This window comes from Peromyscus eremicus, chromosome 1, assembly GCF_949786415.1.
Source record: "Peromyscus eremicus chromosome 1, PerEre_H2_v1, whole genome shotgun sequence".
NCBI classification, from domain to species: Eukaryota; Metazoa; Chordata; class Mammalia; order Rodentia; family Cricetidae; genus Peromyscus; species Peromyscus eremicus.
In genome coordinates, this window is record NC_081416.1 from 162,376,006 (window position 1) to 162,391,251 (window position 15,246).

At 44.0% G+C, this 15,246-nt stretch overlaps 1 protein-coding gene across 1 annotated transcript; it reads left to right on the forward strand.

The window, feature by feature from the left end:
* The first annotated feature begins 3,228 nt into the window (after positions 1-3,228).
* LOC131923050 (zinc finger protein 260-like) lies at positions 3,229-10,673 on the forward strand. Its single transcript, XM_059277909.1, has 3 exons — positions 3,229-3,499; positions 5,548-5,674; positions 6,997-10,673. The coding sequence occupies exons 1-3, from the start codon at positions 3,362-3,364 to the stop codon at positions 8,931-8,933; spliced, it is 2,202 nt and encodes a 733-aa protein (XP_059133892.1). The 5' UTR covers positions 3,229-3,361; the 3' UTR covers positions 8,934-10,673.
* Positions 10,674-15,246: the final 4,573 nt, after the last annotated feature.

The window sequence follows — 15,246 nt, forward strand, 5'->3', positions numbered from 1 at the left end:
TTATGTACATGTTTATTTGGCTGTGGGTACATGTATGTGTACAGAGCATGGAAGCCAGAGGATAATATCCAATCTTTTCCTCAAGCACTCTCTACCTTACTTTTTGAGACAGGGTCTCTATATATTTGTATGTCTCTGTTTGTGTGTGTGTGTGTCTGTCTGTGTCTGTCTGTGTCTGTGTGTCTGTGTCTGTGTTTTGTGTGGGCACATTGTAGGATCATGTGCATGTTAAGGTCAGAGGACAACTTTCAGAAATTAGTTCTCTTCTTCTACCTTGTGTGTCCCAGGTATCACACTCATGTCAGTCTTGTCGGCAAGCACCTTTACCCTCTAAGGCAGTGGGTCTCAACCTTCCTACTGCTGCGACCCTGTAATAGTTCCTCATGGTGTGGTGACCCCTAGCCATAAAATTATTTCATTGCTACTTCATAACTGTAATTTTGCTACTGGCATAATATAAATATCTGATATGCATCCCCGAAAGGGGTTGTGACCAACTTATTGAGAACTGGTGCTCTGAGGTGTCTTATGGCTCACACCAATATACTTTAGAAGTGCTTTGATTTATGGCTTCATTTTGTTCTCTTGCTATGAAAATTTCATGCAACATGGTAATTTGGTAAGCTGAATCTGCACTCTTAGGCCATGGTAACACCTCCATAGCTCTAGAATAAACTGATCCTACACCCATTGAAATGAGAGCTGTGTTTTTGTACAGCCAGCCACCATGCCTGGCTGACAGAAATACCTTCTAGAAGCTTATTTCAATGCTGCTTGGTGGAGCACACAGGCATTCCCTGCACTGGGGGATGAGGCAGGGTGATCAGGATATTGGAACCAACCTCTTTCATATAATGAGTTCAAGGCCAGCCAGTCCTACATGAGACCCTACCTTAAAAAAAAAGAAAGCCACATCAATATTGCTTCCCTGCTGGGGTCTGTTATTTGGACCCCTGTGTTGTGAGTTATGTGGTGTTATGTGGAAACCAAGAAATAACACTCTGGGGAAAGTTTATTGGCTATTAAGGTAGCCATAATTTCAGTGTCTTGAGGCATGTCAGTGACTGAGAAGAAGTCCTGTGTCCAATCTTTAGAGGTCACTGGAAGGCGTTTGTCCTTGGTTGTTTTAACTCTCTGGGCTCTTTGACTCTTTTGAGGGCCCGCCACCCAGCTCCCAAATAAATACACCCAGAGTCTTATTCTTACTTATGAATGCCCAGCCTTAGCTTGGCTGATTTCTAGCCAGCTTTCCTTAACTTAAATTATCCCATCTACCTTTTGCCTCTGGGCCTTTTCCCTTTTGTAGCATGAATTCTAATTGGTTCTAATGATAAAAACCCGGAGATGTAGGGGTAAATGCTGAAAGATTAGAGAAGTAAAGGAGCTAGCCAAAGTCACCTCTTACCTCCACGGCTTCTCAGCCTGAAAAGGGCTGCGCTCCTGTCTCCTTCCTCCCACCTTAGATTCCTGTCTCCACCTCCCCAGTGCTGGGATTAAAGGTGTGAGCTTCCACCACCTGGCTCGGTTTCTCTTTTAGACTGGATCAATCTTGTGTAGCCCAGGGTGGCCTTGAACTCCTGATCTTCCTGCTTCCTCTTCCCAAGTGCTGGGATTAAAGGTGTGTGCCACCTTTGCCTGGCCTCTATGGTTAACTATTGGCTAGCTCCTCACTCTGATCTCCAGGCAAGCTTTATTTGTTAAAGCACAAATAAAATATCACCACACCTTTTCTTACTTCTGTATATCTTACTTTCACTCTTAACCCATGGCTGACTGGGTAGCTGGGTGGCTGGCCTCTAGTGTCGTCCTCTCCTTGTTCTCTTGCTCCTTCCTTGATCTATTTATTCTCTCTGCCTGCCAGCCCCACCTATTTGCCTTGGAAATGGCCGTTCAGCTCTTTATTAGACCAATCAGTGTTTTAGACAGGCAAAGTAACACAGCTTCACAGAGTTAAAGCAAATGCAACATAAAAGAATACAACACATCTTTACATCACTAAAACATGTTCCACAGCATAAACAAATGTAACACATCTTAAAATAATATTCCACGACAGGTATTGCTCTGAGTTACTGCATAAGGGAAACATGCATAGTCAGCCAGAGGGTTGTTGATACCTGTAATACCTACATGTGATAGGCTGATGGAGCAGAGTCACTGACCTCAAGGTCATCCTGGAGTATATAATAAGTTCTCTGTCAGCCTATGCTACACAATAACACATTGGCTCAAATGAAATAAAGTGGGGCAAAATTAAAAGGAAGAAAAGATAGGCTTTCAAAATAGAGGTCCTGGTCCTTATGTATGTGTAATTAGACATTTCTCTCCTGCCTGCCTGTTCCCAAATATCCAGCAGCCACTTCCCAAATTACCACACAGAGGCTTATATTAACTATAAATATTTATATTAATTATAAATATATATGATATATAAATATAAAAAAGCCTGCTGATAACTGAGGCTTGTTAAGTGTAAGCTAACTCTTACACTTAAATTAACCCATAAGTCTTACCTATGTTTAGCCATGTGACTTGGCACCTTTTCTCAGTATGACATTCTCATCTTGTTTCTCTTCATTTGCCAGTGACTCTCTGACTCCGCCCTTCCTCTTCCCAGAATTCACCTAGTCTGGCCCTCGCACTCAATCTCTTCCTGCCTAGCTATCAGCCAATCAGCTTTTTATTAGCAAATGAGAGTAATACATATTCATAGTGTAGAAAAGAATTGCCCCACAGTGTGTATACCTGTATACTTTTTTGATATAGGAGGGAATTGTGGTAGTAAACTACAGGGATATGTCAGAAGAGAATAGGCTATGGGATGCATCAGTAAGCTTGAATAGTGTCTAGAAACAAGAAAAACATGAACTGTGCATGATGTCATTTTGTGTAAGTCAGATATATATACTGATCCTCTTTTCTATTTGGTGACCTTGGGTCATATTAGAGACTATAACACAGCCTCACTTGCCCTTTTAAAACACCAGCTGAAAGGTTGTTTGGAAAATAAGCTGATAGCTAGCTGATTTTTGTCATCTTTATGACCTGCCAGGCTGATGAGCCTCATCTTTGCTTTACATCCCCTTACTTAATACCTTCCTGTTGTCACAGTTAAGAGGTGAGAGGAAGAGTTGGACATTTCTGGGCCTTTTTTGCTCTGCAGTGTCTACATGTGCCTTCAGTTAGGGCCTTCAGCTCTTCGTGGGCAGATTTGTTGAGTTAGTGATAATGTGGTCGTTGGCTTTCCAGGGTTTCCCGATGTCTTTGCAAACCTCCAGGCGAGGCTGAGTCATCCACATTGCCAGTTTTCCCAGCATAACCCAGCTGACCTCTGCGCTGCAACTCTACGTGCATCCTCCACATGCTCAAGTATCTTCAGAATCCTGAGGAAACCAAAGACAGGCCAAGAGTAGAAGCCGCAGAGGACATGCCTACTGACATGAATTTCTGCCAGATGCCCCCGAGATTAGAAGCAGAAGAGCAGAATGGATCGTGTGAGGTGAGGAGAGATGCCCCAGGTTCCACTTTTCACAGCTAGACTGCAAAAGCTGGAAGCAGCAGATTGGGTTCCTGTTCTTGAGACAACCTTGATTTCCAGCTAAGAGTGAAACTCTTATGACCTGAGACCTCACCATTTCCCCATCTTTTCATTGCCGTGTTCATGGTGCCGCTTCTCAGGTTTAGGTTTATCTGCCCAGCTATGACTTCCTGGGGAGTCCTGTTTCTATCCAACCCAGAGGATTGGCAGGACAAAGAAGTAGGTGCATCCAAATCTATCTAGCTTAGCTTGGTAAACCAGATTTGTGTGTGTATGTGTGTGTGTGTGTGTGTGTGTGTTTATTAATTATGGCAGTATATGTAAAGTGCACCTTTCGGAGGCATGGAGCACTCAGGCAGCTGCATCATCCTTGCCCCAGCTGTGTGTCCAGCTTACACGTTTATGTAACATGAAGATGTGGTCTCTTGAATCTCTCCCTTCCACCAGGAGGGAATGTTTCTGTACCAAGGTAACACCTACATAGCACTGTCTTTACCCCACATGTGTACAGATCCCTGAGTCTTTTGATTTTCTCTTCCAGTTCATAGCTGCACATTGGCTCCTCAAATTAATTTTTTTAATTATATTATTTTGTGTGTATGGATGTGTTGCCTACTTGTATATCTGTGTACCATGTGCATGCAGTACCCACAGCAGCCAGAAGAGGGCATCAGATCCTCTAGAACTAGAGTTACAGCCAGTTGTGAGCTACCATGTGGGTGTTGGGAATTGAACCCAGATCTCTGGAAGTCAGCATTCTTAACTGCTGAGCCTGCTCTTTAACCTGAAGCTGAGTATCCTAAAATAATAATTTGGATATATTGGGCTAAATTAAGTTGATTCCATCTGTTTGTAATTAATATGGCTACTAGAAACTTTGAGATGACTTGTGGCTACCATTGTATTTGAATTGGAGATTTCCACTCTGGAGAACGATCAGACTCCAATTTTATTTTATTCTTGTAAGAACACTTCACAGTGGCAACATGCCTGCACTATTGTATCCTGCCAGGTTCACACCATGCTGGCCATCCCTCTCCTGTGATGGTAAAACCATCACCGGGTTCAGGTGTCTTCATCCCAAAACCCTCGCGCAGACCTGGCAGTGCTCCTCGTGTGGTTTAGCAGCCAGTGCCAAGGAGGAAGAGTGCTGTAATAACAGCTGCCCTTCTGGCTGCACTTGTGCCTTTCGCCATCACATCTTAGAGTGACACAAATCCGATGCACTAAGGAAGGCCAGCCCTTTAAACTTGGAGATCTTCATTTCCCTGCAGTTCATTATTTAAGTGACAATCCATGACTCAAGGTTGAAAAACCCACACCCTTTTCGCCTACCTCAGACCCACCCCACAATACCTCCCTGTAACGTGGATGACGGCCACTTTTGAGACATTATGGATGTTACTGTCTCCTCCTACCCAGAGCTCTCTGCCACTGCCTAAAACCGTGGCTTTTCCTACCATTCCTCCTTCATCCTAGTTCTCTTCTAGAATGTGCTGTTCCCCACATTCCAGTCAAACTTCTTACCTCCAGTTTTAGTTGCTGTGCTCTGGTCAGCATGGCGGCCGTTTCCAGGCATGTGCCTGATTTGCCCTCCCCAACAATTCGCTTTGTATAGATTTCTGAAAGTGTTTCTTTGTGGCCCAATACTTGGATCTTTATATTTGCTATTCTGCAAGTCTGAGTTTCTCTGAGTGTACAAACTCATATAGTGTTGAATTCCAAGGACCCAACACAGCTATGGACAGGTACAATGTGGCTTAATAATGTCATGCTGTTTAATCTATGACAGAGAATGGAAAAGAATCCATTTCAGGCCTCCCGGGGAGGGGGTGACACTGTTTAATAGGTGGCCAGTTTTTTTTTTTTTTTATTTTTTCTTTATGCCCCAAAATACGGTGGGAAAGAGGTGTTTTGTGGAAAGCTTAAAGCTGAGCCTGGGGGCAGGGGATCACTGAAACACATGTCCTATTTGTCAGTGTTGATTCACAGTGAGTATGTTGTTACAGAGATTGGTGTCGTTTGATGATGTCACCGTGGACTTCAGCCAGGAGGAGTGGCAGCACCTGGACCCTGCCCAGAGACGCCTGTACCAGGACGTGATGCTGGAGATCTACAGCCACCTCTTGGCAGTGGGTGAGCACAGCTGGCCGGGGGGTCCAGGATGGGCCTCCTTTCCTTATGTCTCTTTTCAAAACCTGGTGGAATATCAATCTTTCATGAATTTTTTCCTCTTGTCTTGATGCTCTATCCCCTTTGGATATCTCCATGTGTTATTTTGTGCTGGCAGTAGTGAGTTTGATTCATGGAGCGGGCATATAAGAGGCAAGGCTGACTCCCCAAGTTGTCCTTTGAATTCCACACACATACCTTGGCATGTGCAACACGTGCAAGTGGAGAGAGAGGAGAGAGAGAGAGAGAGAGAGAGAGAGAGAGAGAGAGAGAGAGAGAGAGAGAGAGAGAGAGAGAGAATGTGGGTGTAGGTATGTATTAAGATTTTATTTTATTTTATTTTATTTTATTTTATTTTGTGTATGGGTGTTTCGCCTTCCTTTATGTCCATGCACCATGTATGGTGCAGTACCTGTAGAAGCCAGAAGAGGGTGTCAGATTCCTTGGAACTGTAGTTATAATTTAGTTGTCATGCAGGTGCTGGGAACCAAACCTGGGTCATCAGCAAGAGCAGCAAGTGTTCTTAACCACACCATCTTTCCAGCCCCACCTCTTCTGCATGTGTGTGTGTGTGTGTGTGTGTGTGTGTGTGTGTGTGTGTGTGTGTGTGTGTGTGTGTGTGTGTGTGATTTAAAAAAATAAAATAAAGAATAACAATCTGAGAGTATAGGTTTATTGCTCAGGGTCGAATACTTGCTTGGCATGGGTGAGGCTCTGCTTTAATCCTCACTACCACAATAAAGAAAAAGAACCAAAAAAGCAGACGAGAAAAGGGCAAAGGGCATGAATATGCATCTCTAAGAGCTAATGAAGTCTTCTGGGCAGTCTGTTCTGTAGGTCTTAGCTATCCACCAACAATGCAGTATAACAGCCTCGTCAGAGTCCATCCTATTTACTACATATGTATAGCTAGGTCTCGTATTTGTTGAACTGGTTGCCTTTGCCCAAACCAAATCTTGGCCCACTAAACTAAGTGATTTTGGCCACTGACCATAGTTCCCAATTTCTCACATATTAAAAAAAGGAGAGTAGATGTGGCTATTTGGGGAATTATTTTGAGTTCATGTGTCTGGTGCATACAAAGTTGCCTAGCATGCATGGGTGCTGTATATATGTAGTTTGGTATGTAATAAGGGCTGTGGTAGTGTTCCTTACCACTATCATCCACATGATGAGCATGACTACTGCCTGACTCAGATTTCTCAGGGTTCAAATTCAGTTCCATGTGATTCCTCCTCCGTCCTGTTCACTGTGCCTGCTCCTTCATCTGTTCCTCTTCTCTGCAGGTGAATTACAGCTTGACACACCACATCAACAAACTTTTGTGAAAACTTCATTTCTAAGGGATGCATCCAGCGAAGTCGCAGGACATGGTTCATATTGTTCCGTCTTAGAGAAGCTGTGGCAGGCTGGCAATACTACAGCAAAGACAGATCAGCAAAGACAGATCCCACCCGTAAATCCTGGTGCTTTCCAAAATCAGAAAACACTGAGCAGAGACGGTGGCTGTGACTGTGAAGAAACTGGAGAGTCTATTCTCTTGGGACCCCACCTCATTTCTACACAATATGTACCTCCAAGGGGTTTCTCATTGGCAAAAAGTCTGAAGCCTAACCTTGAAGCATACAGTGACAATCAAAGCAGTACCACAAAGCAGGTTAGTGACATTGGATCTCATCAGTTTTTTACACAAGGCTCTTCTAATAGTGTGTGTACAATTCCTCATCAAAGAGAGAAATTATACAGTGAAAGTCAGTTTGGGAATGTTCTTTCTCCCAGTCTACCACTTATGGAGCATGAAATTAATTTTCAAGACAAAGCAGTTGACTATACTGGATGTGGCAAGGTCTTCACTGGTGAGTCAGCTTTCTGTCAACAACAAATAACTAACAGTATGGAGACGTCTTTTATCTGTCACACATGTGGGAAAACCTTTCTCCACAAGTCTAAATTGACCTCCCATCCAGACACTCATAGAGAAGAAACACCTTATGAATGTCCTGACTGTGCAAAATCACTTAGGAGTATGTCCAGCCTGCAAGTGCACCGTGACATCCACACAAAGGAGAAACGTTATGAATGCCATGTGTGTGGGAAATCATTCAGTTATACATCCCACCTAAAGGTGCACCTTCGGACACACACTGGGGAGAAACCTTATGCATGTTCTGACTGTGGAAAAGCCTTCAGCCAAAAGTCCGTCCTCACCATACATCAGAGAATTCACACTGGAGAAAAGCCTTACACGTGCAGTGACTGTGGGAAAATGTTTGTTTGTGCATCAGATCTGACAAAGCATTGTCGATTTCACACAGGGGAAAAGCCTTATGAGTGCCCTGACTGTGGGAAATCTTTCAGTATTAAATCTAACCTGCTTGCACACCATCGAATTCACACCAGTGAGGGACCTTACAAGTGCTTTGACTGTGGGGAGTCATTCAGGAAAATATCCCAGTTGAAGGTCCATCATCAGATTCACACTGACGGAAGATCTTTTGTGTGTTCTGACTGTGGGATGGCCTTCAGCCAAAAGTCAGTCCTCACCACACATCAGAGAATTCACACTGGGGAGAAATGTTACCCATGTAGCGACTGTGGAAAGTTGTTTCTGTATGCTTCAGATCTGAAGAAGCATTGTCGAGTTCACACAGGGGAGAAGCCTTACAAATGCCATGACTGTGGGAAATCATACAGTGTGAAGTCACACCTACATGTACATCATCGCATTCACACTGGTGAGAGACCTTACAAATGTGATGACTGTGGGAAGTCATTCAGAAGAAACTCTCACCTGCAGATGCATCAGCAAACTCACACTGGTGAGAAACCTTACAAATGCTCTGACTGTGGGAAGTCGTTCCGGAGAGCGTCCCACCTGAAGGTCCATCACCGAATTCACACTGGGGAGAAACCTTACGTGTGTTCTGAGTGTGGGAAGGCCTTCAATGATAGGTCGGTTCTCAGCACACATCAGAGAATTCACACTGGAGAAAAGCCTTACATATGCAGCGACTGTGGGAAAGCCATGTCTTCTAAAGCCAATCTCAAAGAGCATCAGCGAATTCACACAGGCGAGAAGCCGTATGTGTGCGCTGAGTGTGGGAGGGCCTTCAGTGATAAGTCCTCTTTCTATAGACATTGTAAAATTCACAGTAAGGAGAGATCTTTTGTCCATAACAAAGCAGAAAAGGGCTTCCTGCAGAACTCACAAGTGACATCCTAGGAGCAAATTCACAGTGCAGAGAAACTATAGTGATGTTCTGTCTATGGGAAGTCTCATTGTTATGTATCAGCCGAAGCTGTATCATCAAGGTCACACATATTACCATTACTGAAGCTGTGGGATACTATTGGCGCACCATCCACGCCATACCGGGAAGAGACATTATTTGTGTTGTGAATGCACCAAGTCCTTCAAAATCATGTCATTTCAGTAGACTCGAGTGTTTATACCAGGCAATCTTCTTAAAGACACCTGATCATATAAAAGAATTCATTGTAGAGTCAATTCCTCATCCTTCATCAAAATATTCTTGGTTTTCATGAAAAAATATTTTATCACAGACCTATGGAGGACTAGGGAGATATTACACTCAGTTGTTAAATTCTTTGTCTTCTGGATACCACAGGCACACACATACACACATACATGCCACACACAATACATATGCAAACCTAACTACAAGCCATAGTTCATAGTTGAAAAAAAGTATAGCTATGCATTGCTTGTTTAAACATATAAATAATTATATGTGGGAGAATTATTAATGAACTTGTAGGAAGAAGCACAAATATTGTTTCCTTGCATGAAGAAATGTTGATTGATGATTTGAGGTAAACCTTCTATAGTTAATGGTACAAAGTTTCTAGGCTATAGGAAAGTTTGTTGGAAATTACATCAGTGGCTTCTCTGTTTATTGTGGGATACTATTTTTTGTTTGTTTGTTTGTTTGTTTTTACAAGACGGGGTCTCACTATATAGTTCAGTTCAGGCTGTCCTAGAACTCACTATATAGACCAGGCTGGCCTTTAACTCACAGAGAGCTGCCGCCTCTGCCTCCCAAGTGCTGGGATTAAAAGTGTGTGCCACTCTGCCTGGATGGATACTAATATTTTTAAATGTCACAAAACATTTCTCATCTCTGTCTAGGAAAGGATATAAGTCCTGGGCTTGTCTGTAGCATGGTGGTCGGCAGACAAAGTGACCAGTTTTGACTTCCCAGGTCTTTCAATGAATTCTTCACCACCTTGTCCAGTCTCGGGTACTTATAGAGCATCTCCTTCAGGGTTCCATTTGAGAGAGAAACAGAAACTCAGAATGTTCATGAATCCATGGTAGTGCCTCCCCAGTGCTGGTGTGAGTAATATTCCTCCATAATTTATGTTCTTCCAGAACCTCAGAATGTAGCCTTATGGAAATGGCTTCTTTATAGAAGTAACTTAGAATGCAGACGTGCTTGGTCAGTGTTGGTCCTAAATCTAATGAGTGGCAGTCTTGTGAGAAAGCCATATGAAGACTCAAAATTTTTGAAAGACAGGACCATGGAGGCAGGGGTTTTAGTGCCACACCTCCAAGCCATGGAATGTTAGCAACAGAAGCTAGAGAAGCTTTCTTCTTGGGAGTTTCCAAAATTAGCCATCACTTGGCCAGTACCTCCTTGATTTCCAAATTCTGGTCTCAAGCACGGCAAGAAAATCAGTTCCTAATATTTTGTGAACTATTCTAAAGCAATCTAGGAAAATCAGCATAGTGCAGCAGGCTCTTGGATGCCAGTGTGTACTCATGGGCTGCCTTCCTGGTTCTTCTGTTACATCTCGGTACCTTCTTTGGTCATTCTTTTCTCATCCACTGTTCCTGAATTTCCTGTTCCTCTGTCCTCACTCTGCTTCCCATGTTTGAACTCCTTCCGCTAAGCCTTTCGCATGTTGCTGTTCTTCCTGTGGAACCCTGGCCCTCAACTTACCCAACCACCTGTGCCCCTCATTTCTCTCACCGAGGCCCTCAAGACGTGAATATTCCCTCCTATGTCGGATCATGTATTTCTTGTTTGTTTATTTCAGCTTTGTTTGTCTCTTTGAGACTGAGCCTCACATAGTCCAGGCTAGATTCTGATTGGCCGTATAGCAGAGGATGGCCATGAAATCTTGAATCTTCTACTTCCACCTCCCAAGTGCTGGGATTACAGGGATGTGCCACTACCTTGGCCAGATGGTATTTTTACAAAACACTATCACAATAACGTCTTCCATCCAACATGTACACAGTGTCAATCTGACTACCCTGCTGAAAGGTGAGTCTGTGTCCCTACTCTCTCCAAGTTCAATGGGATTTTATCTTAGTTTCAATGGGTAAAATAATAACAGAAGCAATGTGGTGTTTGAGGCCACACTAAAAGCAGTAGAGCATCTACATTGCTTATCTGAATGTTTGTTCTTGAAGCCGTCCTCTGCCATTTAGTAATTCAAGCCATGTTGAGGCCAATATACTATGAGAAAAACCAACTGAGCCAATGCAGAGGCCCAGAGATGAACATTGAAGACATGAAGATTGATCCAGGACATCATTCCTATGGTTGGGATTCTGGTTAAACCTCATCAGCTGTATGGAAAACTAATTCCACAGCCACTCGGATGATCCTTCCCAAATCCCTTACTTAACATGAACCTTGGAAGGTAACAGTAACTCTAGAACATTAAAAGTTATCTTGATTTGTTGTGTTACAGCAACAAGTAACTAGAATATTCTCCCTCATCTGCACCAACCATGCCTATTCCCCTGTGATGTATTACTCATGGATTTTGCCAAGTCCTTAAACTCTAGGGGGTGGTTAGAGGTGGAAAAGAGCCACCTGCAAGCTTAGTGCTTTAGGGTGAGGTTATGGGGCAGTTGGACCAATCCTCCTCACCGATGTCCATGGGTTAGGTCTAGCCAAGACTGGGTTAGGCATTGCAGTGAGGAATTCCTGCCTGGCAATGGCAGTTCTCTCATCTTTGGCCTGCCTTTTGTTAGGAGGTGCATAAAAGAAATAGTCTAATTGATGATACTTTTGTTAGAAGGATGCATAGACAAGTACCATTTACACCCAGAAATGACACCAGGACACCTGTGCTGCTACATCCTGGAAAATGACACAGCAGTTCACTCTTCCTGGTGCAGATCATTCAGTTTAGTCCATCACCCCGTGAGACCTGCACCCAGCCCTGTCTTACTGGCTTTGAAGACATCACAGAGTGAGGCCAGAGTAAAAGGCAGCCCGAGGTACTCAGTGCAACACTGTGAACTGCCTTTCAGCTTATGTCCAGCATGTTGCTTTCCACCCTGGCCCTGTCTAGATCATTAGTAACTACCTTTCCTAGTAAGCAATTTAACATGAGTTCTGGTATGTAAAGTGGGAATTATGACTGTCAGCCACGCTGGGTTGTAGTACTAGAACATCCATCATGCATAGGCTAGGCTGTGGTGCCAGTTCAGCATTGTTTTATGACTGATTCTGGTTTTTATGTCTCCGGAAACTGGCATGAAAGCATCCCATAACACTTGTGCTGAATCTGAATGCCCACCTGCCCCACTCCCAGTAACAACAAGCTCGTGGTGGTTCTATCACTCAGCTATCCCCCATGCCTGCTGTAATCCATCATGGATGTGTGTCCACAACCTCCCTATCAGAATAACCACTTGCTGAGGGCAAGGCTGAGGACTCACTTGTATCTGGGTCCTCTAAGGACCCAGTACCCGGCTTTGACTACTCCAAATCAGCTCTTCATCTTAGCACAGCATTCAATGTGGAAGATGGACAAGGCAGAGCTCAAGAAGCAGATCTTGATGGCCACCACAATTTCAGCTACCAGGGGTCTGGTTTCCCTTTAGAAATATGGGTGAGGCTGGTCAACTGCTAACTGTAACCTGGATTCTTCCTCTTAACATCAGGGTTTGGATATATATAGTTCTCCATACCTTCCTTTATCTGACCAGCTCAAGTGTCACCCAACCTCAAGTCCAACTACTACACAATTACAGAAATAGGAATGTCTCGCCTCTTATGCTTAATACTTGTGTCTCATAGTTCATCCCCAGTACAAACAAACAAAGTGTTTCGTCCTGCATTCAATAGGTGGAAACATACCTCTGATATCCATCAAGAATTGTTCATGCATCATGAACAACATGGCCATGATTCTCAGAATGACACATGATCCAGCTACATTTGGCATTTAGGAATTGATCTAGAAGATATACACACATAATACAAATACAAGATAATTTACTGCACATTTCTTTCAGCAGAAATCAGCTGTAACTGCCCATTAGTACAAGACTGCCACACAGTTGGGGCCCATTAATGCACTGGGTTTCTCAGTCATGGGAAACAGGGATGATCTGTGCATCTAATATCCAGTCTCACCTTTGACACTCCAGTGGACAAACCCAAAATCAAGAAAAGCTGTATGGAAATGGGTCATTTGGGGAGAAAACTGATCAGAACACTAGGGAGCACTACTCTGTGTGTCTTTTGAATACCGTCCATATGATTCTGTCTCCCAGAACAATCACTTAAACTATTGAGTAAATAAAGATCTTCGACTGGAGACTGACTCAGATGGATCAGAGGGGCCTGAAACATGCAGTTCTTGTGTATGAATGCTGCCCTGTGCCTCTGGTGCCAGTCATTGGGGCGGGGGACAAGCCGGTGGACACAAGTGGCCTGGCAGCTCACATGTCTACCAATGGTGACACTGGTTATGAGCTAAGGTTACTGTCTCCACAGTCAATGGAGGGTGAAGGGGCCCTGCTCCTTAGTCAGGGGGGCTCCCTGCTGCCTGGCCTGCTCCTCTTGAGACATGGATTTAGGGGTTCTATACAGCATCTTGGAAAATAGACAATTTCTATCTTTAGGAAAAGATGAGAAGGGGGTACATTACCCCTTAGCACACAAATGCAGAGGGACAAGACAAGGACCCTTTTCTGTCCCCTCAGCTGCACCTCCAGGACACAGCCACCTTCAGTTCCCAGCACTGGTTCCCCTTTCTCTCAGTCTCAAGCACTCGGTTCATGACCTCACACAAGAGTCTCTGTGACAATTCTGCTGCGGTTAGACTGGGTCCGGGAGAGGTCACTAGGCAGAGAATTTTGATGTCATGGTTCTAATATGTGGTGAACATCATCACTGAGGACTGGATGGTTTTTTAGGGCCCAGAGAGGTAAGGTAGCTGCCACCCAGAAGGTTAGTTTGTTTCTGGCTCATAGATACAGCACAGGGAGCTCAGGATACTGGCATGGCTGGGCTCTTAGCTTCTCCAGGATTTGGATGTCAGGGTTCTGTGTCCAACCAAGGAAGAATGAATATAATCTCTCCACACTATGTACTGGTAAGACAGTCAAACAGTAAAGAGAAAATGTAATTAAGGAGCAAAGGGTCAGAAAGTGTGCAAGTATGATTTGTCAAAAGGAACAGTGAACAGTTTTGCAAAATGGAATGTGAGTCCATTCATATGGTCAACACAAGCCACTAGGAAATGAAAATTCAACCCAAACTCATATTCAAAGTCAGCTTCTGCAACTCTTCTTGCCTCAATTCCTCTGAGAACAAAGAGAAAGAGACATGCTGTTTTACCTTCTGGTTGTGGTTCATCTACTCAAGGAGCCAACTGATCTATCCCAGTTATCTTTAATTGTCAGTTTGACAATCTAATCACCTGAAAAGGGAGTCTCAGTTGAGGAACTGGCCAGATCAGGTTGAAGGAAGGGGGGGGGGGGCGCGCTTGGTTATTGATGTGGCACAATTCCCTAGGCAGACGGACTTGGAATGTATAAGAAAGCTAGCTGAGTGTTGAGTTCCTGATCTGACTTTACTCAATGAACTTTAGCCTGTGAGCCGAATTAAACCCATATGTTCCCCAAGCTGTTTCTGGTCAAGGCCTTTATCATCTAGAAAACGAGAGCACGCCGTAGTCCTGATGGACTGTGGCTGGGTGGCTGGCTGCAAGGCTGTTGCCGGGAAGGTAAAAGTATGGAAAGTGGGGAGACTGGATGCAATAAGCGGTTGCGGATAATGATATGCTGAGAAGATGCAGACAAACGAGCAGAAATGGATTTTGTGTTAATTAACTTTTACGTAGTTTTATTGTATTTTGACACGTAGAGACAAATTTCTGAGCCTAGTCTTTTAGGAACCCTGGAGCTATCTACATCTCTGACCCTGAAACTTCTCACAAGAGCAACACTCCTGTAGTCTTCTCTCAAAACCATCTGTGAAGCAGGGCACGATGTGATCTTTCTTAGGTGGCATGGGTAGGAAGGTCATTGCAACTTTAAGGCTACTCTGTTGTACACCAAGGACTCCAAACAAGCCAAGGCGAGAGCGTATTCACCCACTCCTTCACTTTAATCTTATGTTCTCTGATAGTTGTATTGATATTCTCTGCAGTGCTGACTGGGTGTTTTCACCCTTTGACAACTTACACACGCGCACACACACACACACACACACACACACACACACACGCGCGCGCACACACACACACGCGCGCGCACACAC

Coding starts and splice junctions, on each gene's coding strand:
- LOC131923050 (XM_059277909.1), top strand. CDS start 3,362: ATGCTCAAGTATCTTCAGAATCCTGAGGAAACCAAAGACAGGCCAAGA. Junction 3,500..5,547: donor AGCAGAATGGATCGTGTGAG/GTGAGGAGAGAT, acceptor ATGTTGTTACAG/AGATTGGTGTCGTTTGATGA. Junction 5,675..6,996: donor CAGCCACCTCTTGGCAGTGG/GTGAGCACAGCT, acceptor TCTTCTCTGCAG/GTGAATTACAGCTTGACACA.